Source organism: Falco cherrug, chromosome 1, assembly GCF_023634085.1.
Source record: "Falco cherrug isolate bFalChe1 chromosome 1, bFalChe1.pri, whole genome shotgun sequence".
Lineage (NCBI taxonomy): Eukaryota > Metazoa > Chordata > Aves > Falconiformes > Falconidae > Falco > Falco cherrug.
Genome location: NC_073697.1, coordinates 93,245,750 through 93,270,385, shown reverse-complemented (window position 1 = coordinate 93,270,385; position 24,636 = coordinate 93,245,750). Strand labels below are relative to the sequence as shown.

At 52.5% G+C, this 24,636-nt stretch overlaps 2 protein-coding genes across 6 annotated transcripts; one reads left to right on the top strand and one right to left on the bottom strand.

Moving 5' to 3' along the window:
• Nucleotides 1-864: 864 nt before the first annotated feature.
• LOC129735896 (cytochrome b-c1 complex subunit 9) lies at nt 865-3,252 on the bottom strand. The gene is made up of 2 exons (XM_055707888.1): nt 3,070-3,252; nt 865-1,140 (listed from the first exon to the last, which is right to left on the bottom strand). Exons 1-2 carry the CDS (start codon nt 3,208-3,210, stop codon nt 1,099-1,101), a joined length of 183 nt encoding a protein of 60 aa, XP_055563863.1. The 5' UTR covers nt 3,211-3,252; the 3' UTR covers nt 865-1,098.
• Nucleotides 3,187-19,646, top strand: ZMAT5 (zinc finger matrin-type 5). Of its 5 annotated transcripts, none has more exons than XM_055707856.1 (6): nt 3,187-3,302; nt 7,868-8,103; nt 9,611-9,673; nt 9,886-9,966; nt 15,707-15,818; nt 19,396-19,646. In XM_055707856.1, the coding sequence occupies exons 2-6, from the start codon at nt 7,977-7,979 to the stop codon at nt 19,523-19,525; spliced, it is 513 nt and encodes a 170-aa protein (XP_055563831.1). In that variant the 5' UTR covers nt 3,187-3,302; nt 7,868-7,976; the 3' UTR covers nt 19,526-19,646. The 5 variants fall into 5 exon arrangements, with proteins under 5 accessions (XP_055563831.1, XP_055563836.1, XP_055563850.1 ...); XM_055707861.1 differs by having other exon boundaries at nt 3,211-3,302; nt 7,871-8,103; XM_055707875.1 differs by lacking the exons at nt 3,187-3,302; nt 19,396-19,646 and adding exons at nt 3,357-3,651; nt 17,800-19,389 and having other exon boundaries at nt 7,871-8,103.
• Nucleotides 19,647-24,636: the final 4,990 nt, after the last annotated feature.

The window sequence follows — 24,636 nt, the reverse complement described above, 5'->3', positions numbered from 1 at the left end:
AAGGGCAGGAGTCACACAGCTTGATCTTCCTACAGCCACTTGAGACCCCAGAGTAATTAACTGAATCATTACCCCAAGTAGTGCCTGAATAGCCCTTCCCTGTGAAGAAAGATGGGTTTGAAATGGCCACGGAGAACAGGGGTAGTCTCTTCAGTTGCTGAGAACAGAATTACTCCTTCCCCTGTGACGGCTGCTGGAGTAGAGGCTGGAGGAGCAAACGCTCCTTGCACAGTCAAGTGATTCCCCTCCCTTCAGAGCAGCTCCCCTTTGATCAGACAGGATGCAGTCAGGCTTGTAGGATACTACACAAGCCTGACAAGACAATTCTGCCCTCAAGCTACTGGAAGAGCTGAAAAGTACAGAACTAGCTATTAAAGAGATCTACATCCCATTTCAGTAGGTTTTGGACAAGGCGAGTTACACACCATCCCCATTTTCAGCCCAGCAGACTGATTGATGGGCGCACACCAGCACTCACCTGTAGTAGTTCAGGGGTCAGAGAGCCAGCAGCAAGGCAGCAGCATTGGGGAAGGATGACAGGTTAGGAACCAACCTGGTCTTGCATCAAAGGTGTAAATGACTTAAAGAGCATGTAAATGATTTTAAGTCACTTTTCTGTGACCAAGACCAGAAGAAAGCAGACAGCTCCTTACCCCTCTCAAAGTTCTCACCAGGCAGAAGCCAAGGGTAGTGTCAGTAGACCACAGCTGTATAAATGCTTTCAGGTCTTTCAAAGTTTTTGGACATTGTGATTTCTTAGTGTCCTGAAACTAAGGTGTAGGGCCATATTTAAGCACTCTCCATCTACCAGATAAGGAGAAGTGACAAGCAGGCCAAAGGATGAGTCAGGTGAACACACAGACATAAGACACGGACCAAGAATTTTTTATTTTAACACAGTAAGTTTGATTACAGCAGCAGAACTCCTTGAGTCCATCTCAGTTTAAATCATATCAGTAGGTGGCTGATATAATCTGGCTCGGAGTTGTTCAGTCAGGATTCCATTTCCGTTTTGTTACAACCACTTTCAGGAGGCCAAATCCTTCTCTGCAGCATCTTTTGCCACCCCAGGCTGGATCCTGCTGCTGAGCATTTCAATCACTTTTCCTCATACTTGTGCTTGATGTGTTTCCACAGTTTCTGTATGCAAAACAAAAAAACCCAAACCTGAATAGTAATCTTAGCCAGCTTTTCCATAGTCCTAGGATAAAGTTTTGCTTTAAAATGCAAGTTATGAAATCTAAATCCATGACATGCAATAACAAGATGGGGAAAGAAGAGTTTAGACAAAAATACATCCACAAGTACCAGCAGGGCACAGGACAGCGTGGGTACTGTCATCTGTGCCTCCCCGCTATGCAGTGGCACTCCCTGCTCCACAACAGCAAGAGTCCCACACAAAGGTTTTGGGAGGAGCAGCAAGATGGCAGCTGAGAAGCCACAAGCCTGCTCTGGGGGCATGAAGCTGCTTTCTGCTGTGGAACAGTTTGTCCTCCTCCTGCTTTGTCTGTCCCCTCCACCTTCCCACTCTTCTTTTGGAGCTTAGCAAGAACAGCACCCACTGATACTGCTGTGCCTCAGCTCCCCACATTTGTCCTGCCTGTGGAGGAGGCAGCAGATGGAGTCCTGTACCTGGGTCTGTGGGACAGGGAAGGCATGCAGGGGGCTCCGCAGCTTTTTGACTAGACGAGGAGGAAGCTGCAGACATCCCACCTCCCCTGTTCTCCTACTCCGCGAGCCAGAGATTATCAGAATATTCCAGTCACATTGCCTCAGCTTCCCACACAGGCTGGAAAGGGCACTTCTGCTCCCAGAGATACAAAATGCACAGAATCCTGTTTCAGGCACTGAAATTTGCTGGCACAATCAGGACTGCGGGAAGTGCTGCGCAAAAGTAACACATGTACCGTGCTTTGCTGTTTGTTGCAGACAATGCTTTAGATTTTCAAAAACAGTTAGCTTCCTTTATAATGCCATTTCCCGACACTGCTTGAGACAACATTAGCATGCAGAAAATTAATGCTACAATTAAGAAAAAGGAGCAGAGTGCAAAGCTGAGGTTCAGATGTGATTTTATGTCAGGTTTTAACAAATTACTGTCGCTAAAAAGCAGAAGAAAGGGACCCTGGTCTTGCTCTTTACTGTGTTTCCTCAGCTCACCCAACCCCTTGTGAGTTACTTCAGAGCAGTGAAGATGTCACTTTGTGTGGTATCAGTTTACAGCTGGTTTCATGACCTGCTTCAGAAGGCCAAAGAGCAGATATCACGCTGTCAAGGAAGGCACAGGGAAGCTCTCTTCTGCCTCGGAGCCATTAAGGTGGCCTGGCTATCCAGGGAAACTGCGCCCTGGGTGCTCCAAGAGCCCCAAGGCACATCAGCACTGCAGGATAGGGAAGAGTACTGCTGCGCTGCAGATGGGGACGTACAACACACTACGTTTGTCGTTTTATTGTACTTGGTGCAAGATGGAAATAACAGCACCTTCTGCCTTTTCTTAGGGCACGCGTTGTACTGCCTCATCCTGTCCAGGAAACCGGTTTATGTCCTGTCCATGTGACTCAGTATCCAGGCAGGTATCACAACTCTATATCACAGCTCTACTTTGAAATACAAGGCCGACTTGACCCATCTGATCTTAACGTTCATGCCCGGGACAGCAGACCCCACCGTGCTGCATGGGTCACGGGTTGTTACCCGCTCCCCCTGCCAAGGGCAGACCGAGACAGAGGCAGGGTTGGGGCCTACGGTGCGAGCCAGCACGCCCCACCTGAACCTCCTGCACCCACCGGCTGTGACACCCGTTGCCCTGCGGCCCCGCAGCCGCAGAAGCCCAAGAACACCGCGAAGACCTGCCCGCCAGCCGCCGCGACAACAGCGAAGCCCCCCAGATGGGGCAGCCGCCGCACGGCAGCGCCGGGCTGCGGCCCCAGCCCTCGGGGGAACGGCGGCGGCAGGTGGCCGGGGCCGCCGGGAGCGGGCCTCAGGGCTGGGCCCAAGCGGGGCCGGCTTGACCTTCAGGGCCGGGCCTAGGCCTGGGAGGCCTCGCGGCGCGCCGCCGCCCTCCCTTACCCCCTCGTTGAGGTGCTCGAAGATGGCGTCGGCGCCCTGGTCGAAGGCGCGCTCGAAGAGGACGGCGCCCAGCACGATGGTGAGGGCGAAGGTGGAGGTGCGGCGGAAGAGCGCGCTGTACGCCTGCCGCAGCAGCACCATCTTCCCGCCGCCCTGCGCGTGCGCGGCGCGCAGCCCGCTGGGAGGGGAGGGGACGCTCCCGGCAGGCACCGCGCGGCCCGGCCCGGCGGGAGGTGAGTGCGGGGAGGGAGGGGGCCGGGGCGGTGGGAGGCGGGTTGAGGGCTCCGCTCGGCCTGTGGGATAAGGCACCGCCTCCTCCTGGCGCTTTTTCCCTTCCCGGCACCCCGGCCTTCCCTTCAGCGGGCCCCGCGGCGCATCCCGAGGCTTTACTGTCCCTTTTCTGGGGTGCCGCGGCCCGGTTTGCGCAGGCCGGTGGGCTGCAGGCCTCACCTCAGCTACAGCGAAGTGAAGGGCCTTGGGTGAGCTCCCCCGCTGCGGGGTGGGCCTAGTGCTGGCTGTGGAGTCTGGGGCAGGAGACACCCCCTGCCAGGGTGACCTGCAAAGGGTGAAACGGAGAAAAAGGTTTTGTGTTCGTGTTCGCATCTGCTGGGGGTAGTTTGGGTGTTTTCTTGTTGTCCGGGCCGCTGCGAGGGCAGTGAGGAGCAGCAGCTGCGAAGTCTGAACTGGGGGTGGGTGTTGTGGCTCATAAAAGATGGAGGAATCTCAGATAGCTGCTCCAGAGGCCTTGGGAAGAGCATGGTGTGGCCCTGGGTGGCATCACTGAAGTGGAAATGTTCCCATTTGCCACCCTCTTTTCATGGTTTTCTTTCTGTTTAACCTCAGTAAGGGCAAAGGGGCCTCAGGGTGGCTCCAGCACCGATGGGAAAGAGAGGTGAATTTGGGTATAGAAAAGGACAGACAAGGCGGGCAGGGAAATCTTAAAATTGAAATCATCCCTCTGAAGAACTGTTCTTACACAAAGGTCTACGTTCAGTTTCAGAACGGATCCTCAAGTGACACTTGCCCTATCGTTTCATTTGTCTCAGCCGCTCAGAAACAGTACATAGTCTGGCTATGTAGTCATTTATCATTACTTGTGTTTGGGGACCCTGCATGCAGCTACTGTGGAGATTCATACGATTTCTGTGGTAGGGCAAAGCCTCTGCTTGTGCTGGAAGCCCATGCAGAGGCTGGAAGGTGCCTGACATATTCCTCTGCCCTGTGTATAGAGTTATCCCTTAGGCCAGCCCTTTGCAAAGCTCAGTTATTATTTTTCAAAGTTAACTGCTAGGGATTGTCTCCAAGACAAAGCTCCCCAATAACCTATAAACTGCTACCACTAGGATGGGTTTGCATAATGGACAGGTCACTGTTTATCCTGAATTGAGCTCTGGATTTACACCGGGTGTAATGGTAATCAGAATCTGTCCCACTGTCATTGTGAAGGTGCTGGCAGACTGCCGGTGTTTCGTGTGTTCCCGTAGAGATATGAGCACATTTAAATTGGCAGCTGAGAAATCATAAGCTTGACACTTGGATTTAATTAACTTCACATCTGTCTGGATATCCAAAGTGGCTGAAATGGCCCCGAGCCTGGGCTATAAGAAAGCAGGAAATTGAGATCAAGGCCCAGCAGCAATTCTCAGGGTTCAGCGTGGAGAAAAGCAGTTACACCCTGATGAAAACACATCTGCTGTCTGCCAATTTCTGGGTCACCTTCTTCCCTATGTCCACATCTTGGAGAAATCAATGAAAGAACCCCTGGAGAGTCCTAAAGAAAATCTGTAGCTAGTACAATGTGGACTGTTTTGGCAGCAATTTGAGAGGGGAAAACGTAGGATGGTGCACGTGAGATCTTGCCTGGAGTTTTACCATGCAGCTCAGCCAGATGAATGAAACACCTGCTAGGTGTCTTCAAACATGCTGTTTCTTATAAAACATTCCTCTGAGAGGCTTACAGCGGAGGATTTTTTTGTTAATACTTTTAAGCATTCGAGATACAAGACAAAGCCTCAGGTTTTTTGTATTTGGATTTATGCAGAAAGACTTCTAAGCTGGTATGAAGCCTGTCTGAAATTGTTTATAGCTGTCTGTGGGTCCAGGGGTCTATTCACCTGAATTCAATTGCAAATTAGGGTCTAGAAATGTTAAGAGGAAATGGCCAGGCTGAAGCAGTTCTTTATAAAGCAGCTACATTTACTTTTATTTCATAATGAGTAAAATGGATTTAATTAGAAAACATCTCTGTTTTCAACTGAATAACGCTCTTTGTTTACTGTTTGAGCCGTTTGGGAAAATGGAAATAGGTTAGCCAGTGCTGCTCAGAAGCAGCTTTTATTCCTACATACTAGTTCAGCGCAAAGCAAAGCACTGTGGATTGCTGATACTGCAGAGAGTTGTCAGAATCCAGCCAAGATAATCCATGCAATTGAATTCATAAAAAGATAGAAATAAGTGTTCAGTGTAATCTATGGAGGGGGCGATCTCTGGGAGAATCTGATGCTCCTCTAATTGCTTTTTTTTTTATTTCGTTCATCCCCTGTAATGGGAGTTACTGGAAGAATTTGGGAGCCGGCACCTCTGGGGTGTGGGATCTGGCTGCCTGAAATCTGTAGCAGCTTTCTGCCCTCCTTGTTGGGGAAGGAGGGGGAACGAGCTTCTGTAATTATTGCTGTCGGGGTGATGAAAGGAAAAGTTTGAAATATGATTTCAAAGGCTGGCTGCTGCTGGGCTTCTGCAGGCAGAATTCCCATTGAGATCTGTGGAAACTTGTGTGGGACCACTGCAGAATCTCATTTGTTTTCCTCATTCACAGCAGCTGCTTCTGCAGAGATGGAGTGCAGGAGCCAGCAGCTGAAACAGGAAGCTTTTATGTTACCAGAAACTTTGGGAGACTATGGCATAAGATGCAGAATGGGGATTTTTCAATACTTAAAAGCCACAGCAGCGCTTGCCAGCAGCCCAGACACTGAGGGTAAGAGTCCCTCTGGATTCCAACAGCCCCACCCCAGTGCAGCAAAGCTGGCTGCCAGGCTGGCTGCAGAACTCTGGGATGATCTAGTAAAGGTTGCAGGAAAACTGTGGGTTAATGTTCATTAAGCAGCACTAGGGTTTAGGTTTCTTGGGCGGAAATAGGACAATTTCAGACCTCGAGCCCTACAGAGCCCAGTTACACCTTCCAGGCAGGAGCCAGATCTGACTGCATTTGCAGGTGAAGCAGTTTGCATCAGGGAGAGGTGGCTGGCTGGCTGATCAGCATCACCTCCCAACAAGATATTTGATCAGGAGAACAAGGAAAGAACCTGAAAACAAAGAAATTGCAAGTTCAGTTGGAGTCTTGGAACATTTTGCCTTCAGTGCGAAGGTTTGCAAGCTGATTCAAAAAAATCAGGTCTTTTCATTGAATGCAGCTGGATGCAGATGGAGGAGACTACATTTTAACTTGTGGTGTGAGGCCTGAGAGGTTTCCAGGGACTTGGTTTTGAAGCGGCAGTTCTTGGGAGTGGGGGCAGGAAGGAAGTTCAGCACAGCTGCTCATGAGATGCCAGGGTGGATGGATGGCTGGCTGGCAGGAGGGCTTGGCAGAACTGCCTTAGCTCAGCATGCTCAGCTCTGAGGGATTGCCGGTTGCTGCTGCTCTTCCTGCTGATTCTGAGGAATCGTTGGGGAGGCTGTGATTGATTCTGACACTGTTTTATTTATAAAATCTTTATTTCTTGCACCGGTCTCCATGCCATTTTTTAAATGCATTTGGCTGTCAAGGTGTCAAAAACTGGAGAATTGCTTTTGGAGTTTATCTCTCAGTCCATCCATCTTTAGCATTTATCAGGAACCTTTATATCACTTGGGAGAGGACTTACAGTTCCTCCAGGATATCTGTTGCACCTCCAGCAAGGTCAGCCAGTGGCGCCAGGGCTGCACTTAATCACAAAGCCCATCTCCTCTACCAGAGTCTGGGCTGCTCCAGGCCCAGAACAGATGAGAGCACCCAAATTCTGGCCTGTTACTTCTTGAGACTCCACAGCAGAGCCTCCGGACTACAAATACACGTGTGATAATCCCCCCTCCACTGCGGGAGGAAAAGGACTGGGCACCTCCACGTTGTTTTCAGTGGCCATGGAGTTGGGAGTTCTTTCTTCCTGGCTGTAAGGCTGTTGTGATCTTAGTTATTGCAAGTGCTGTACTCAGTGAAGGAGACATAGGCTGGGGAGGATGAGGAGAGCAGTCCTTGATGTACAGGAGTAAATAGGTGGCTAGTGAACTGAATGAAATGCTGTGTCTTTTAGTGTTTGTAATGCCACTTCCCACTTACAGTGCAGGTGAGATCAGCTTTTTATTCCATCTTTAAGGAGTTGCAGAGTTTCTTCCTTACCTTGTAGAGATCGTCACAGGGTAATTTCCTTCCTCATGCATAGCAGCTTCTGTGGAGGTTGTCTGGGGTTAAAGTCCTGGGGCCCCAGGTGGAGACTGTGGCATGGACATCTAGTTCCTCCTCTTTGCACTTTGGATGGTTTGTACGGCACGTTCCGTGGTGCAGGTCGTGGCTAGGTGTTGTTGGCTCTCTAAGGTCTCAGTTTTGTGTGGTCTAAACTTCAGCACACCCAGGGAGAATTCTTTCAGCAGAGCTGTTGTTGCTTTGAGTAATAGAGGTTAAGAAATGTGGATCCAAGCCTGTTCTGCCCTGTATGTGCAGCATATGCTGCCTTACCCGTCTCTGATGGACAAGAATGTATACTATTGGGTGTCACCTCTCTCAGTCTGCGAGCCCTAAATGATTTGTGTTCTTCTCCTTTGGAAGCAGGCGCTATAAATCTTGGATCCTACATCCCCAGGGCAGGCATGGCTGGACGCCAAGGATCTGTCTGATGGTTCCCAGGCCATGCTGATGCTGCTCTGCTGGAAGAGAGATGGGGAAAAGATACTTCTGTGACTACTGTGACAGGTCCTTTCAGGACAACCTTCACAACAGGAAGAAACACCTCAATGGAGTGCAGCATCTCAGGGCTAAGAGAGTCTGGTACGACTTATTCCGAGGTGGGTACTGCCAACTGTCTGCCTCTCCCTTTCTGGGACTGGGGAGGTGATTGATAAGGGATGGGGAAATAGATAAAATAAATCAGCACTGATGATTTATATTCAGATTGTCTGTGCCACTGAATTACAGACTTGATACTGTCGCTGTCAGGCAGTCTCAGAGGCAAAACCCTTACGAGTCTGGGTGTGGGACGGTTCCCCGTCAGCTGGGAGATGAAATGAGAAGGAAGAGATAGGGAAGTTGTTGCTGCGAACAGGAGTTGCAGGTAAAGCTCTCTTGGCATCATGAGCAACTCTTGAGACAGGAGACATGAGAGAACAAAGTGAGTTACAGCTCCTGAAGGTGAGAAGTCCTTCTGCAAACCAGGAGTTGCAGGCTGTGTTTGTCTCCTGGCTAGCTAGGTGAGGGATATCCTGCGGAGCTCTGGGTGACTCTGCTGTCTGCTTAACCATTGTGGAAGTTGAGAGGGTTCTCTGTAATGGCCAAGTGTGGAGGACCAACAGCCCCAGCTCAGGTCTAGCTGGGTCCATGATGGTGAGGCAGATTACCTAGTACTTGACTTCTCACCAGGCTGCAACCCTTGATTTAACTCTGATTGATAACATTCCTCATCTTATCCCTGATTAGGGGGTTCATCTCCTCTTGTCTCTAGACTCTGTGGCCTGACATCAGCCAGTGGAAGTTCTTCCACAGTCAGTGGGAGCTGCTGTATCTTTGAGGCTCATTTTCCCCAGGACATCTCTGGGAGATGAAGGACCATTTCAGTGGTGTCCACTGGAGACTCTGAACTGGGTTCTGTGAGGCCTCCCACAGAGCTTTTCTGAGAGCTCTGTGAGTCCGTCTGATCTTTCTCTGCTACACAGAAGTGCTGCAGTCCTTGCTTTTCTGTCATGCTTCTTTTCTTCTACTGGCATGGGGAGAAGGCATGAAGCAGAAAGCAAAGGTGATATTTGCAAGCCAGTGAAAAGCTGAAGCCAGGAGTGCAAAGAGGGACTGTTAATTGGCAGTTTGTCTGTGGCTTAAGTTCTGGTTGTCCTGTAAAGTGGCTTCCCACTAGACCACAGAGCTGTTTGGGACCATGATACGATGGGGTACTGTCGCGACGGAGGGAAGACACAGTCACTCAATATAAGTGATCAGCAGACTTCGTTTATTGTACCTTACAGTCACCTTTTATGCCTTGTTATAATTAGCTCATACATATTACGAAAGTTAAGCTCATTATTGGTTAGTTGCCTAAATATCAAGCCCACCCCTAGTTTCTCTTCTGTAGTTATCTGTTCCCACCTGCAACATTCTTTTCCCACCGCGATCTTCCTGTTATTGTGTAACAAGAACAGCCAAAGACAGTGTATTTTTGCTTTACTTCAGATAAGCTGAGAGCGATGTGCATTTTTGTCCAGCCAGCTGGACTATGTCTATGTGACCCTTTTCAGCTAGCCAGTTATCCACAGGGTACTGCTGTGCAAGACATCTTTACCCTGTTTTGTCCTTTGTCTGCCCTAGATGCTGCTGCTATCCTGCAAGAGGAGCAAACCAAGAAACCTTGTCGGAAGTTTCTGCAAACAGGTGAGGACTTCTGAGGTAGGAAAAACTGCCTGAGCTCCAGCAGCCCAAGCCTGTTCTGGAGAGCTCTGGCATGTGTGTTTGTCTTGGAGGGAGCGAAGGGCTTGGGCCTCTGTGCCTGGCACACAGGTGTGATGGATCTTGGGTTTGCGTACGCATTTACAAGGGAGAACCTTGTGTGCAGCTCTCATGGAGCTCCATGGCTTTTGTTCCAGGACAGTGTGATTTTGGGTCCAACTGCAGATTTTCCCACATGACAGAGCAGGACCTGGAGAAGCTGAGTGCCCAGGTTCAAGGTGAGTCCTCAAACAAGAAAATTTCCTGGGGTCTCTGAGGAGTGGGAGTTGCTGCAGGGAGTTTGGGCTGCAAAGGGGCATGTGAGGGGTTGTGCAGCAAGAGCCTGTGATCCCATGTTGCCTGTATGCATCAAGCCGAGCATGGATCCCTCCCGCCTGCCTCTCAGTGCTATGTAAGCCTGTAGCATGGCTGTAAGTGCTGCAGTTTTTCATATGCTTCCTGCTCTTGATCTGCTGGCACAGACACAAACCTAGAGTTGAGCAATGCTGTTACTACTTCGCAGCAGAGAGTGGGCTTTCTGAGCCCTTGGGGTTTTGTACAGTCAGGGAATAAAAACTGTCAGCAGCAGAGGGCACTGGTACATCACTTCCCCTTAAATTTATGGATTTGATTTCCCCCTGCCTTTCATTACCGGGGAGCTGTTGCTTCCACTCTTGGGAAGAGCCAGTTTTTTCTGTCAGTTGGGTTGTCCTGAGGAGAGGACATGGGGTCTTGGATCCAGAAATGGCCTTTGCTCATGTGGCTTTGGGTGGGACTGAAGTTTTGGCAGAGGATGAATGGCAGCTGCTCCACTGCTGTGGGTCTCCAGAGCACTATTGAACTTTTTCATTCTGTGAGTACCACCTCCTTGCCCTAAAAGGGGTAGCAGCTCTGTTTTCTCTATAGGATCCATTACTTTGGTGGTTAGAGAAAATGTGAGTGAGGTGTTGGTGAGAACTTATGGAATGGTTGAGGTCTCCACTGGAAATCCTCTAGTCCCAACCCTGTCTTGCTCCAAGCAGGGTAAACTAGAGCAAGCTGCTCAGGGCCACGTCTGGTTGTGTTTTGAATATCTCCAAGGCTGGAGACTGTACAACCTCTGTGGGCAACCTGTTCCAGTGTTTGACCACGTTTGCAATAAAAATGTAAATTTTTTTAATTTCTGAAGTCCTGTATTTTGGTTTGTGCCCATTGTCTCCTGCCTTTGCAGGACTCCCTCCAGTATGTCCCTGTGGTACTGGAGAGCCCAGGACTGGCCACAGCACACAGACATGGGCTCACCAGTGTGGAGCAGAGAGGAATGATCACCTCCTCGATCTGCTGGCAGTGCTCTTCCTAACGCAGCCCAACTTCTGAGCAGATCTTGTGCCCACACTGCTAACCAAAGCCAACTGTTGCTTTGCCAATAGTCTGGCAAAAACAGGCTTAAGTGTTGGAAGTGTATGTGTGTGTGTGTACATGCAAGCATACGCGTGAGATTTGGGGTGTTTGTGGGATAGACACTCTCTCCTGGCCTTCTGAGGGATCGCGTTTGGGGAGGCAGGGCTCTGGTGAACCTGGGGGAGCAGGAGGAAGGCATGCACCACAGAGCTATTCCAGTCCTCGCTGTTGCTGAGTCAGTCTGCGAGTTCCCGAGGCGACTCTGTGAATCAATCGCTGAACAACGCTGGCAGTCAATAAAATCCATCTCGTCAGGCTGCACGGGAGACGGAGCACTCCAGCCAGCCCTTCTTGGAGCAGCAGTGCCAGGCTGGCAGTCGTGCTCTTCTTCCCCGCTGCTAGCCCAGAACCTCTCCCCAGCCCTTCTCTGCTGCAGGGTTTAAGTGCTGGGCTCCCGAGAGGTGGCATAGGATGGCAGCCTATTTGCGGGAACCTGTAGCATTTCCAGTCATTAAAAGCTGTTTTATTGCAGGGGAAGTGAAAGCTCTTTGGAGCAGAGCGGAGCTGCAGGGGAAGGCTGGCAAGCTCCTCTGCGCTTGGGCAGGTTTCTTTGCCAATTACACTTGTTATTGAATATTGACTTCTGTCAAATGGGCCAGGTGTAAGTGGAGAATTGGCTAGTGAGAGAGCTGATTCCTGGGAGATTACTTGGAAACCTTACATTCATATTACCAAGTCAAACATTTAATTAAACAATTAGACTTCAAGGAGCTATGGCCAGGTGACGGCAGGGTGCCTCGTCCTTGGCTGTGCTGCTCTAATGTGAATGCCTTATAACGTAGAGCTAAATCCTGCTCACCTCTCTTGTGGTGTTGCTCCATGGAAATGCCGTGTGAGCAGGCTGAGAATCACACAGACCTCTAAAGTTTGTGACTTTAACACTGCTAAACCATGATGGTACTTTCTTTATCATGTAAATATTGAACCTGTCCCTGAATCCGTATTAAGTGTTTGGTGTTGGCAGTTCTGTTTCAGTGAGCTCTCCTTGCTAACGATGTGGTGTTATTACAGCCAAAGGAAACGTTACATTATTCTTAACATTTGGCCTCTTTAATGCCGGGAATTCACCTTGTTGTTTGTGTTAGTCTTGTGGGTTAAGCAGGACAATTTCTGGACGATTCACTGTTCTGTAACAGCTTAGAGCGTGTCCTAGTTTGGCTTCAGCATTTCTGCACCCTGTAGAATATACTCACCAACAAGCAACAGTTTACACCTTCAGCAGGGAGGGAGGCATATTCCCAGCTGTTCCTGCATCAGAGCATTAGCCTTCTGCATCTGCTGCATCATTCATCAGCAAGACACTTCCAGGCTGTCATTTTAAGTACAGTCGTGTCAGGAAAAGTCACTGTCAAATTGCCATCTTCTTGCTTAAAGTTATTGGCTCCCCACTAATCTGCGTCACTTCTGCTGGTAATATTGACACAAGCCAGCCTCTTTGGTGAGCTCCAGCTAGCTGGATCTGCAAGGGGAGAGTAAGGGCACAGTTGGGTGAGTGTTTGCAGTATATCTGTGTGATTGAAAGAATATGAGTGACTCTGCTGGGGGTGACTGTAGCGAACCGGTTTAACTTAGCAATGAGCAGGAGAAGGAGCGCTTTCGCAGTCGGCTGCCGCTCCTTGGCTGCAGGGTGGTAACTTCTTAAGCTGCTGACATGGCAGGGCCTCGTCAACCTCATCTCTCACCCACAGTCTGCTGCTGTTCATGTGCTCTGGAGAGGTTCGGGCTGCCACATCTTCTGGCCCAGGGAGGCAGCTGAAGGATTACATGTAAATCTCTTCACTGGGTGACCTGCTCAGTACTCATGGTTGCATCTTGCATACCGTAGTGCCTTGTTGAGGAAGAAAACTCATGCTAAAAGTTGCATGGGGAGCAAAGGTAAATCTGGACTCCAGCTTTGGCATCATTAGAGAGGCACTTCATGACTAGAGACACCCTTTTAATTGGCTGTAATTAGACTATGAAACAAACATCCCAGTGAGAAGGAGGAGGGGAAGCACCTTCACACCTGTCTTGCTGCTGCAATCTGGCTGGCTGCGTGACCATCTATGAGGAGTAAGGGCTGGTTACTGTGTTTCAGAGTTACACCTTGAAGTACCTGTTGACATTCAGGGGTATTTCCAACCTCATGGTGGTTTTGGTGGTCCCTGGATGGGATGTGTGTGCTTCAGAAGAAGATGCAGCAAAAGATTTGCCTTTTTGATGGGCACGCATCAAGGTGGGCGGAGCCAGACGGTTGCCTGTACCTGCTGCCTTATTTCTCAGCCTGAGGGCTGGAGTGCTTTGGAGCTGTAACTCACAGAGCTGTGTAAATGGGGAGCCAGCTGGATATCTTTCTGATCTGGACACCTGGGGCCTCATTTAGGCCAGCATGAGCCTGGAATCATTCCACTGCAGTTGGTGAGCTTTTCTGGATGAGACAGTGAGTTGTGGCTGCTCAAGTCCGTGGGCTCCCATCAGTTCCTGGTGTGACACTTTGGGGCAGTGGCCTTGGGGCTCCCTGCTCTAAACAGAGAGGCTTTGGCAGTTTTTGGTCTGTTCTGTGTTGGGGCTTGGAGTTGGATGAAAAGGAAATCTCAGTGGTAGGTAGAGGCGAGAGAGGTTTCTCTCTGTGATTTTCTTCCCTGCCTCGTTGAAGCCTCTCGCAACCACTGCTTGTCCCCTTGCTTGATGGGGTTGTGCCCAGGCACTCAACAGATCAAGAAACCTGGAACAAAGGGAAATAACACGGCTGTGGTCAAGCTTGCCAGGGAAGTCTAACCTAGGAGCTGAATTCAGATATCCTGAATGTGAGCAGTGCCCAGCTCACCAGACTGAGCTTCTTCCTTCCCCAGTGCCCTGGCCTGGCCAGGCTATTGTGTTGACCCCAAGTAGCTCTGCTGGGCTTTGCTCCCTGGGAATGAACAACTGTGGGAGCGTTGTCTCCGAGCGTATCCTTATCGCCGGGTTGCAGAGCAGCACCTCGACATCAGGACCACAGCAGGCTGTCTTTGTGGTGGCAGGGAGTACATCGTCACCCCTCCCAGCAGCAGATGAAAAGGCTAGATGACAAATTATCCATCTCCGGCTGCTCATTGTGTAGCACATTTCTGCCATCCTTATTAATATTCAACAGGCAGATGAATAATTGGTTGCCACCAGTAGGATGAAGTGATCCTTCACTCTGCCCAAGCAATATTAATATCACACCCTGTCTGGAAACGTATAATATTTTCCTTAAACGTGTGACATATGGCATGTAGGTGTGGAGCAGGCTCCTGGTGGGCATGGCTGCAGGTGGCTGCTGCCAGGCTGGGACTATTGGCAGGTTGATCTCTAAATGGGATCAGGGTTCCCCCAGAGCGCTTGTCCCTGGAGGGTTTGGTGAGCGGGACAAAAGGGAATGACACACAGCTGCCTGCTTCTTTTTTATTAACATCGGTGTTTGTTTAAAAAAGTATCACATTCCCTTTTCTGTTAGGTGGGAACTTTCCACTAGGCTGGAGATCTAAGAGCTCTGAGCATCTCCTCAGCCCACTCTGCCTGACGTGCTGGCAGCAGTATGGCTGTGTCGTTCACATCAAGGACTTGTGCTAGACCCTGTTCTCCACTAGCATCCCTTCTTACTTTGTCTCTGGTGCCAAGGGGGGACTGGGGAGCTTTACTAACTGGGCAGCTGTGGATTTCTGCCCAGTGGGAGGGACTGGGGAGTGCTGGGCTGCCCTGTTGGCTCTGTGCCCTTCTGTCTGGAGAAGACAGTGCTGCAGGACAGGGTGCTTGTGGGCATCTGCCCCACACAGCCACCCCTACAGTGACGGAGAGGTTGAAAGCTTACAAGGACCTCAGGCTGCCCTGTCTCTTGGTAGGCAGCAGAGGTTTCCTGCTGGTTTCCTTGCTCATTCCTAACTTGTATAAGAAAATGCAGGAACTTGTTCCTCTCCCTTCCTCCACCATGCTCTGCTCTGATTTTGCACCTAGGCTGAGCAGCGCTGGGCTACAGCCTCCTGCCCTGTCTCTGCAGGGGCTGGGGATGCGTCGCACAGCATGTGCCTTAGACCTGACAGCATTTCTGAAATCCCGTCACTTGGTCGTACACGCACTCTGAACCTTTCAGACTCTCATGGCCTGCCAAGTCTGCATCGATCCGGACAGACATCCCTGTCACTCCCACCTAAGTAGGCAGAGGTGGCAATGTCCCTCCTGCCAGGTGGAGGGACACATCTTTGGAAACAGCTCAGGGCCAGCAGAGGCTGTTTCAGGCAAGCATGAGGACGATCTGCCCCGGGGGGAGATGTCAGACTCCCCTCAGTTAGGTGTCCAAACTGCCACCCTGCTCACTGGCTTAGTTCTTGTTCCTGGCTCCGTCTGGCTGGAGCTGTCACCAGTGAGGAGGCCAAGCATCAGATGGCAGGTGGAGAATGGAGGAGGAGGAGGAGGAGGGGCTGCTACAGGCAAATTGCAAACTCTCCACCATAAGAAACTCTGCAGGGTAATGAGCAGTGGGTTTAATGGAGTGAAAGGACTGCAGTATGAGCGTCTGATGGCACTCTCTCTCTCAACTAGGGGAGCAGAGATCAAAGGAGCTACGACAGGAGGGAGCAGATGTCCCACCTGGCACCATTGAGGACTGGCTGGAGAAGAGAGCAAAGAGACTGAGCGCGGCTCAGAGTAACAGGTACTGGTGGCTGGGGAGCATCCCTGTGAGGGCTGGCGGCTGCTTCGAGCCCGCATGATGCAGAGGGGGATCCCACAAGAGAGTTGTGGGTGGGATAGAAGGCACAGGTGATCAGAGGTCCCTGAGCTATCATTTAACACTCGGCCTGCCAGCGCTGTGCACCTGCTCCTAGCACATGCTACAGACGGGCATATGGATCTGGTCTTGCACACCCGCATCAGAGATGTGTGCACGTTGCTTCCTGTGTACCCAGGGGGACAAGACAGGCCTTGATGCGTGCGGGAAGGCGGCGCTGTTATTAATGCTGGGAGTTCAGTGGCAGGAGCCCGGCCTCTTCTGTTGACAGCTTCTCCATCCTCTGCCTGCCATGTCTACACATCTCTGCCAGTCCCTGCCAGTGAAAGGGTGGAATTAGCTCCTCCTCACAGCATTCATTCGGATTGGGGTGCCTGCCGGTGCCTGCTGTTTCTTTGCTCACCTGACTGTGCCGCAAGCTTAATTGGATGACATTTGGGCGGGTGCCAAATCTCTCTTTGTTCTTTTTCTGTTTCCTCCTGTCCTCTCTGCTTTGGTCTGGGCAGGATCTTCCTTCTGGTGCTTGTCTGGGCTTGTTGCTTTCTTTTTGACTCCATCCATCAGCTTGCCTGCTCTGAGCCTTGCAGTGGTGCTCCGAGACAGATGGAACCTTCCTGCCCCACACCGTACACTTCATTTGCCCCATTTTGCTTGTCCTGCCTGTGAATTTTTTGATCTGCAGATGGATCGTCTCTTACAGAAAATAGCCATCAGTATACCCTGAGGAATTTCCAGACCCTTGTAACTACTTCATCCCCGCTGCCTCCAAAGATGCACAAGGCTTGAGATTTCTAGGGTTGTTTGCTTTCTACCCAGCCTGTCTGTCCCTCCAGGCTCAGAAACCATCTACTACAGGAACTAAACACCAACTACTCAAAGCTTCTTTTCCTCTGTCTGGCCTTGCTGACACCTGTCCCTATAATTTCTCTTCTCTTGTGCTTCTCCAGCCCCAGCATTGCCCTTCCAAGCAACTGTGTTTTGACGGAGGTCTGCCAGAGAAGTTATTTTGCATTGCCAGGGAAGAGGGTCTGTTTAAGGCCGGTCCCTGTGCTCCTGGCGCCCAGGGAGTCTTATGTTCCTCCTGAAAATGCTTTTAAGGACAAGGAGCTCCCTCTCCCTCCTGCAGTCCTCAAGGTCCCTGAAATGTGACAAATCTCTGGCAGGATCTAACGGTGCTTTGGGGAATTTGTGGGTTTGGATGATAACCTGCCATGGGGCTCCCTTGCCTGGCTGGTAATGTCAATAAAGACCATTAGTCTGCACAAAACAGTAGAGAAAGTGCTCTTGAGGGCAGTCATCTCTAAAAGGAGATGCTAGAGACCCAGCTCCACCTGTCTTCTCTGGCAGCACTGAGTAGGAAGGATTCAAGCTGCGATGTAAGAGGTCTTGGAAGTGTGATCTCCCAGAGTGTGATGGGAAGCCCTTGCTGTGTTAAGCCTCAGCCTGTGAGCGTAGTTGAGTTTCTGTCTCTGCCTTGCCAGGGGCTTTCTAGCAGGATACCTGGCAAGCAGCCACAGCTGGAGCTACTGCCTTGCAGTCTCCAGGTACACCACAGTGCAAAGAAAACACCACACTGGATAAGAAGTGGCCCCCTGCAGCCTTGGCAGAAGGGTAGCACTTTCTTAAAGGCAGTAACTTCAGCACCATTTGTGTCACCTGAATTAGCCCCATGGATGGAGAGTTGCCACACTGCCTTCCACCCATCGTTTGTGCAGCTGCTCTCCCAGCTTGGCTGGGCTCAAAGGGACAATCTTCATTTGGAAGCCTCCACCTAATGTGTATTTTCAAAGTTCCACTGTGCCATGGCTTTCTGGAGAGCTGGGGTGGAGCTGGAAGGAGTTTGTGTAGTTCTCTTAGCAGTAGAGCTCTCTCAGGGTGTGACTGATTTTTAACCTGATTTCCAAAGGAAGTGGAATGTGGCGGTGCACACGAGTGGGTGCTTCTGCCGTAACCGCCGTGGAGCCCACTACTGATTGCCATCAGAAGGGGGTCTGAGCCCTCAAAGGTACTGAGGCACTACAGGTTTCATGAACACAGAGGTGGGTAGAGGAGAGGGATCCCATTAATGCCTTTGGAAATATTCTTGACCCTTGCTAGACACCAGAGAATCCACGTGGGACAGCCATTCTGAATGCTCCAGCTGTAGGTATACCTTTGATAGCACTTGTATCTTATGAGACCCTGGGGAATTGAGTACCCAGACAGCATCTTCCCTATTGATTAGTTCTGCAGCTCACAGAACAGCTCATTAGTTGATAGCTGTGTTGTTCCACCTTGCAGCATGTCTTGTCCTGCTCCCCACCCCACCATACTGCTGCTGCGGGGGCTCCCCTGTGTGTGAGTGACGGTGCCTGGATGTAACAAAAAATATTCCTGCCCGAGAGGGGCTTGGTGTGTGCCCTAGCAGTCTTGTCTCATCCCCGGCTCTGAAGAATCCCCACCAAGGGGTTAAGCATTAGACCAAATGACTTTGCTCCGTGTTAGTTGCCTAGAAAACACTGCACTCAACTTCTGTAGCTGGCTTTCAGCCATGTGTCGGCCCTGCAGGGAGAGGAGGGTGCTGCTGCTCCAGAGCATTATGTAAAGGAGTTTGATTAGATTTCTTCTGGCATTACAATTAAAAAGATTCATCAGGATCAGAGGTAGAGGCCTGAGAAGCTGGAAGCCTGTGCTAAAGAACAAATGAGTTTCCTGCACTCAGGAATTAATGGAAAAGGTACGTTTCCCATGAATTTAAACCTGCCCTGGCCAAGCATTTTCTTCAGCTGGAGACAAGGGAGCGATGCTTCTTGCTTTTCCACTTCTTCAGTCAGGTGTGGTGTTTGCAATGACCTCAACTAGTAAACCTGAGGGAGAGAGGCAGGCTGTGAGTTGGAGGAGGAAGCCTGTTCCCTCTGCTGAAGGGTGCTTCTGTTAAAACACCCCATCGTTTTGGCAGTTTCTCCGTTTCCGAGGGGTCCTTGTCCTTTGGGAAGTGCACAGCTGGTTTGGGATTCAGGCTGCTCAGAAAGAAACATCTGCTAATTTTGTTTGCTCTTCTCAAAACTCATCTGTTTGAAGAGTTGAGAGCAGCTGGAGTGGGAGGGGAAGGGGCCAGCCTTGCTCCCAGCACGAGGCCTCTCCTGCCAGCAGCTGTGCCTGGGGCTGGCACTGCAGCCCCTTTCAGGGGGCTGTGCCTGCTCTCCCCCCCCCCCCTCCCCAGCAGACCCCCTTACCTTACTGCTCCCACCTTTGTTTTCGGTGGCACGCGCTGCAGCAGCAAGCACTGACTGCCTGAATGGGCTGGGGGTTGGTTACACAGCAGTCCTGCTGTTGGATTTGGGGGGGGAGGGGGGTAAATATACCTGCTTGTTGATAACCAAAACCCTCCTCTGCTGCACCCCTCCTCTTCTGGGAGCTAGTGGAGGGGGCACAGGGAAGCTCAGCCCCTCAGCAGGGCCTTGCTGTCGAACTGAGGCAGCCCTGGCTCACCTCTGCCCCTTCCCTCTCCCCGCCTCCGCAGTGCTCTGCCTGAGAAACCAGCTCCTTTCCAGTACCCGCCAGGCTGGCCACCAGTGCAGGATCTGCCCCCGTCTCTGCAGGCCCCCCCACCCGGAGGGTGGCCAGTCCCCCCCAACCTGCAGTGGGGCTGAGGCGCAGGGATCCCTGCAGAGGTTGTGCTGGAGACGGACTTCTTCCTCACCTGCTCTAAGAAAAGGACAGAATTATTTATATACACTTTTCATATCAATAAAAGCCTTCCCCCCTGTTGCAGCCTGCATGTGTTGTGTTCTTTCTTGCCTGGCAGCCTCCCCTGGGCTGAGCCGGTCGGGCAGGTGTCTCCCTGCGGCTGGAACGGGGATCTGCACTCAGCAGGGCTCCAGCCCTGCGCAGAGGGGCTGTCTGCTGTCGTCTGGGGCAGGATGTGTCCCCTCGGACTGCTGCTGGCTGTGCTGTGCCCTGCGCTGCCCGCTCTCAGCGCAGCTCTGCGGCTGGGCTTGATGCGGCTGGTCCAGGCCAGGGAAGGAAGCTTTTAAAATTGATCTTTTAATATTTCCTCCAGTGTTTATGACTTATGTTTGCTTCTGAATTCAGCGTGTAAAACTGCTTCGGTTCAGGCGCCAAAGCTCCTAATGAAGAGCTCGGGGAGCACCTGTAAGCCTCCTGCTCGCACTGTGCTGAAGGTGAGAAGCAGGGAGGAAAAAATACCCCAAGGTTTCTCCTTCTCCAGGAAACTAAATAAATGGTGAGGCCCACGGGGCCAATACCACTGTGGGAGCTGCCAGCCGGGCGTGTGTGCTGGGGCGAGGAGGGCTCCAGCTTCTCTTCGCTGCCCTGGAAGGGCCGCCCTGGAGAAGACACTAGGGGTGCTTTTTAGGGTGCAGCTTTGGTGTGGCCAACCCAGCCCAGGCAGAGGCAGGCTGAGCCTGGCCACGTGGCTGCCACGCTGTGGGTTTTACAGTCGCCTCGGCAGGAAAAGAGAGGATGAACGAGGCCCTTGGCTTCTCGGGAAGGCGGGTGGGTGCTCCAGCTTCACGGCAGAGCTGCTGGGGATCCCGGCCAGCAGGGTCCTGGGAGAGCAGCTCTCTGGCAGCAGGTCCATCCAGGATGGCTGCACCCACTGCCAGTGCATTTCAGGTTTGGCCGCGGACGGAGGCGGTAGGTCCAGATTCATGAAGAGCGCAGGCAGGAGCCAGCTGCCTTTGGCCAAACCTCGCCTGGATCAGGCCAGCGCTCAGCTCCCCAGCGCAGGGCAGGGCTCCCACCTCGGGGCACGCGGGCAGATGGTCACCGGGAGCCTTGACATGAGCAGGGGCTGGATGTGACCGCGGCGCGGCTGGGTGCTGGGCTGCGTGAGCCCGGCTGCAGCGGGGAAAACAGCCTTGGCCAGAGGCTGGTGGAGCTTTAAGCCAAACTAAAGGGTGGTTTTATCCTTCCTGGTGTGACGGTGGTTGCTCTGCTGAGCTCTGTGCTCGCTGGTCTTTGCAGAGGGGATGTGGCATCAGCCCCGTGGCCCAGCCTGGCCCAGCTCGGCCTCCCCTTGCAGGAGCCAGCGCATGCAGGTAAGCGAGCACCCACGTGGCACCTATTTGAGGGTAAATCAGTGTCCCCTGGGGGAAGGGGACGCCAGCCCTGAATGCAGAGGTTGCACAGCTGCAGGAGACCAAATGGTGGGGAGGGGAACCCCCAAAGGGGCTGTGGGATGCTCGGGAGCGGGGGTGCCAGCTGCCGGGCTGCTCTCTCCAACCTGCTTTGATGTGTATCCCCGCGGAGCAGGGGGAGAGCCCCGGGGAGCTGGGGGCTGCCAGGAGGGGCTCAGCCCATCACCCCCACCGCTCTGCTGACTTCAAAGGGCAACAAACGGCTTCGCTACAAGCCTGAGTTCGCAGCGGTGGCAGCCAGGCCACGTGTGTGGGCACATTCCTAACGAGGCCACGGCTGCCACCGCCGCTGCCGGCGGAGGCAAATCAAAGACCGACCGCTCTCATCTCTCCCGCGGATGTTTTGAGGACGGTGGCGAAGCATGTGCCGCCTGTTTTGCAATCAGCCATCAAAATATTTTGCAGTTCCTCAGCCGTGTTTGGAGATGCGCTTTCATAAGCCCCCAGGTCCCATCCCTGCTAGATGTGCTCCAGTCCCGGTGTGGTTTGGAGCACCCCTGGGAGGGTGGCTGGTCCGGGAGGTGTTGCTTTACCCAACAGTCACGACAACACTTCACGGCTCCGAAACTGCTCCCCAGCTCCAGCTGAAGTTCGGTAGAGAAGCACATCTCCAGCCGAGCAGGCTGGAGTACCAGGAGCTCCCTGGGCAAGCTGCAAAACCAAACTGTAAATGAAAATTACAGTGTAAAACACAAACACAGCTGCAGCTGCTCCACGCTCTTCCTTGCTCCCGAAGAGATGAGCTGCTCATGAAGCAGAAACTCCCAATAAATCCTGAAAGCCGAGAGCAGGAGCATTCCCTGCCAAGCACCACCCTGGCCAGGGGAGGCTGAGAACGGCTGGTGAGGGGGGTTGATTAAATCAGGTTTTCCTGCAAAAGCTTACTCTGGCAGTCGCGGCCAAGCTGGACATCACTCACAGGGTGTCGTGTATTCGTGGAGCTGGTAACTTCCAGGTACTTGTAGGAGCCTGTAAATTACAGGTTTTTATGGGGGTGTATTTTATAGCGTGGTGTCAGGAGATGTAATGATGGCATGTATCACTGCCGGGGATGGGGCGCAGCTGGTGTGGGCTAACCCGGGGAAAAAGGCTGGTTGCAAAGAGCTGCAGCAGGGAGGAAAATGCCAAAGCGGGACAGGGCTCTCGGCTCCTTCCCTTGCTCCCACACAGCCCCAGGGGACGGCTGGTACCCGGCTCCCAAAGGATGCTGCAGGGATGCGCACGGCCCCGCGGGGCTCAGCATCCCCCGTGGGTCCCAGGTGCCCCGGGGTGGGCAGTGAGGAGCTGCGGCCCGTTAGTGATGGCACGAGCCAAAGTGCCTTTTATAGAGCAAGAGCAGGAGTAATTTATCGGGAAGCTTTTAGGGAAATGAGCCGCTTCTGGGCCCCTGCCAAGGCGCAGCCCCGCTGGGCTCTGCCCGGTGTCCTCTGGCAGCTCTTGCTGGGAGAAGAGGCAGGGGGGCAGGGACAGGGATGTGAAGAGGAATGGGAATGGCCACGGGGATGGGGACAGGAGATGGGAACAGGGATAGGGAAAGGGACAGGGATGGAAATAAGGATGGGAATGGGGACAGGGATGGAGATGGGGACAGGGATGGGGATGGGGACAGGGGTGAGGATGGAGCTGAGGCCACCCCACACTGCCTGCAGCACCAGAAAGACAAATAACCTTTTCCAGCTCCCTCCTCCAAAGCTCTTCTCAGCGTGTGGCAACCTCAGCCTCGCAAGCCTCGGCGGTTTTGCTCTGTTCGACACAGGGTCCCTCTCCCCCACAGCAGCCCTGCACATCCCCAGCACCTCCCCTCGGCCCGCTGCAGCGCTGGCATAGAAAGATTTTTCCCTTTCCTAGCGAGCATTTAATTCAATTAGCGAGGAGCATCGCTGCCTCACCGCAGCCGCAGCGAGCCATCCCTGGCTGCGGCAGGGCAGTGCGAGGCCGGCATGTGTGGCCAGGACCCCCAGGACCCCCAGGACTCCCAGGACCCCGTGCTGCCCGCCTGCTCCCCAGCCAGCAGCTCCCAGCACCCAACCCGCCTCAAGAAACCCATTTCTCCCACTTCCCATTAAAATTAATTGAGCAGCTTTGACAAGCTGAGCTTGGGGGATGACATTACTCCTTTTGTCTAATTTTTCTTTCCTGTTACTGTATTTTCTAGCAAATTAAATTGTCCTCTTTTTCTTTTTTGCCCCCCCCCCCCTATGTTTATTCACAATGTCTATAACAGACCTGGTTAAAAATATATAAATACACACACATCTCTGAGGCCACGTGGCTTCCTTTGGAAATGCCAGTTTATAAAAAATCAAAACTTTCTGCCGGGAGATGGATGAAATTTCATTACGGGCGCGGAGCCTCCCCCACTTTGCGAGGCAGCCGAAATGATTTCATTGCCATGGAGCACTTCCCATTTTCATTTCTCATTTGGACGTTCAGTTCAATTTGTTTGATAAATTATACAAGATAAAAAAAAAAAATACAACCCCAACCCCAAACCCCAAATCAATAAAATGCAGCCAGTTCCTCTTGGCATCCCAAAAATGCGCTGTCCCCCCTGCTCAGTGCTGGGAGAGGCTTGTCTGGAGGGTGGGAATTCCCATGCAGACACAAGGAAATGTATTTTCCCCTTGTGGGGGTCCAACAGGGCTCCAGGGAAGTGAAGGCTCCAGCCCCAGCCCTGATGCCCCGGGGATGGTCTCCTCCAGCCCTGTTCCCACGGGGGGGACGACACCCTTTCAGCACTGCCCGTGACGAGGGCAGCATCTTTGCCCGATACGCTGATGGCACCGAGCTCTTCCCCTGGTTTATTTATTATTTTAATTTGTTTGCCATTAAAAATGCATCGCTCGGGGGCTTGGGGAGGGCCATCCATTAGGCAGGCAGGGCCCCCCCCCCGAGCACACGCAGGCATGATGGCCACCGTGGTGTGTATGAGCATGGCCGTTTTCCCATTAGCAGGATGGCATCGCTCAGTGTGGGGGGGAATTACACCCGGGGCCAGACCCCACCGTGGTGTAAATCAAGAGTAACCAGAGTGCTCCCCTCCCTGCCAGCCTTGGGGCAGGATTCCTGGGGATGGTGACCCCCACAGAGCATCTCTGAGCCCCCCATGTTGTAGGCCACAACCTGACTCCCCCCGGCTTTGCCGTTAAGCCAGGTGAAGCGTGGTCTCTCCATCAAGGCACTTGGTAAGGCAAGTGGTCTTAAAACATTCATCAAACACCAACATAAAATATTAGGGCACGGAGAGGAGGAGAGGGGAGTAAAGCTGCTCGGCACCTGCACCAATCCACCGGAGAGGGCAGGATCCACAGCAGGCCCCACGGCTGGACCGGGGTGGGGGACGCGGCGGTGTGACCCCTGCCCAGTGCTGGCCGGAGCTGCCAAGAAGGAGCCAGGTCCGTGCTGGCCCCAGATTTGGGGATGCTCCAGCTGCCCCGGGATGCTGGCAAGCCATGACCCCTCCATAGACCCTCCTTTGCCAGAACCACACTCTGGCAGCGGCTCAGCAGCACCCATGAGTGGTCCCATGGCTCTACACCCACCTGGCACCCACTCCCTTACCCCTGCCCCCCCGCACCCCCGCTGCATGCCCCCCACATGGC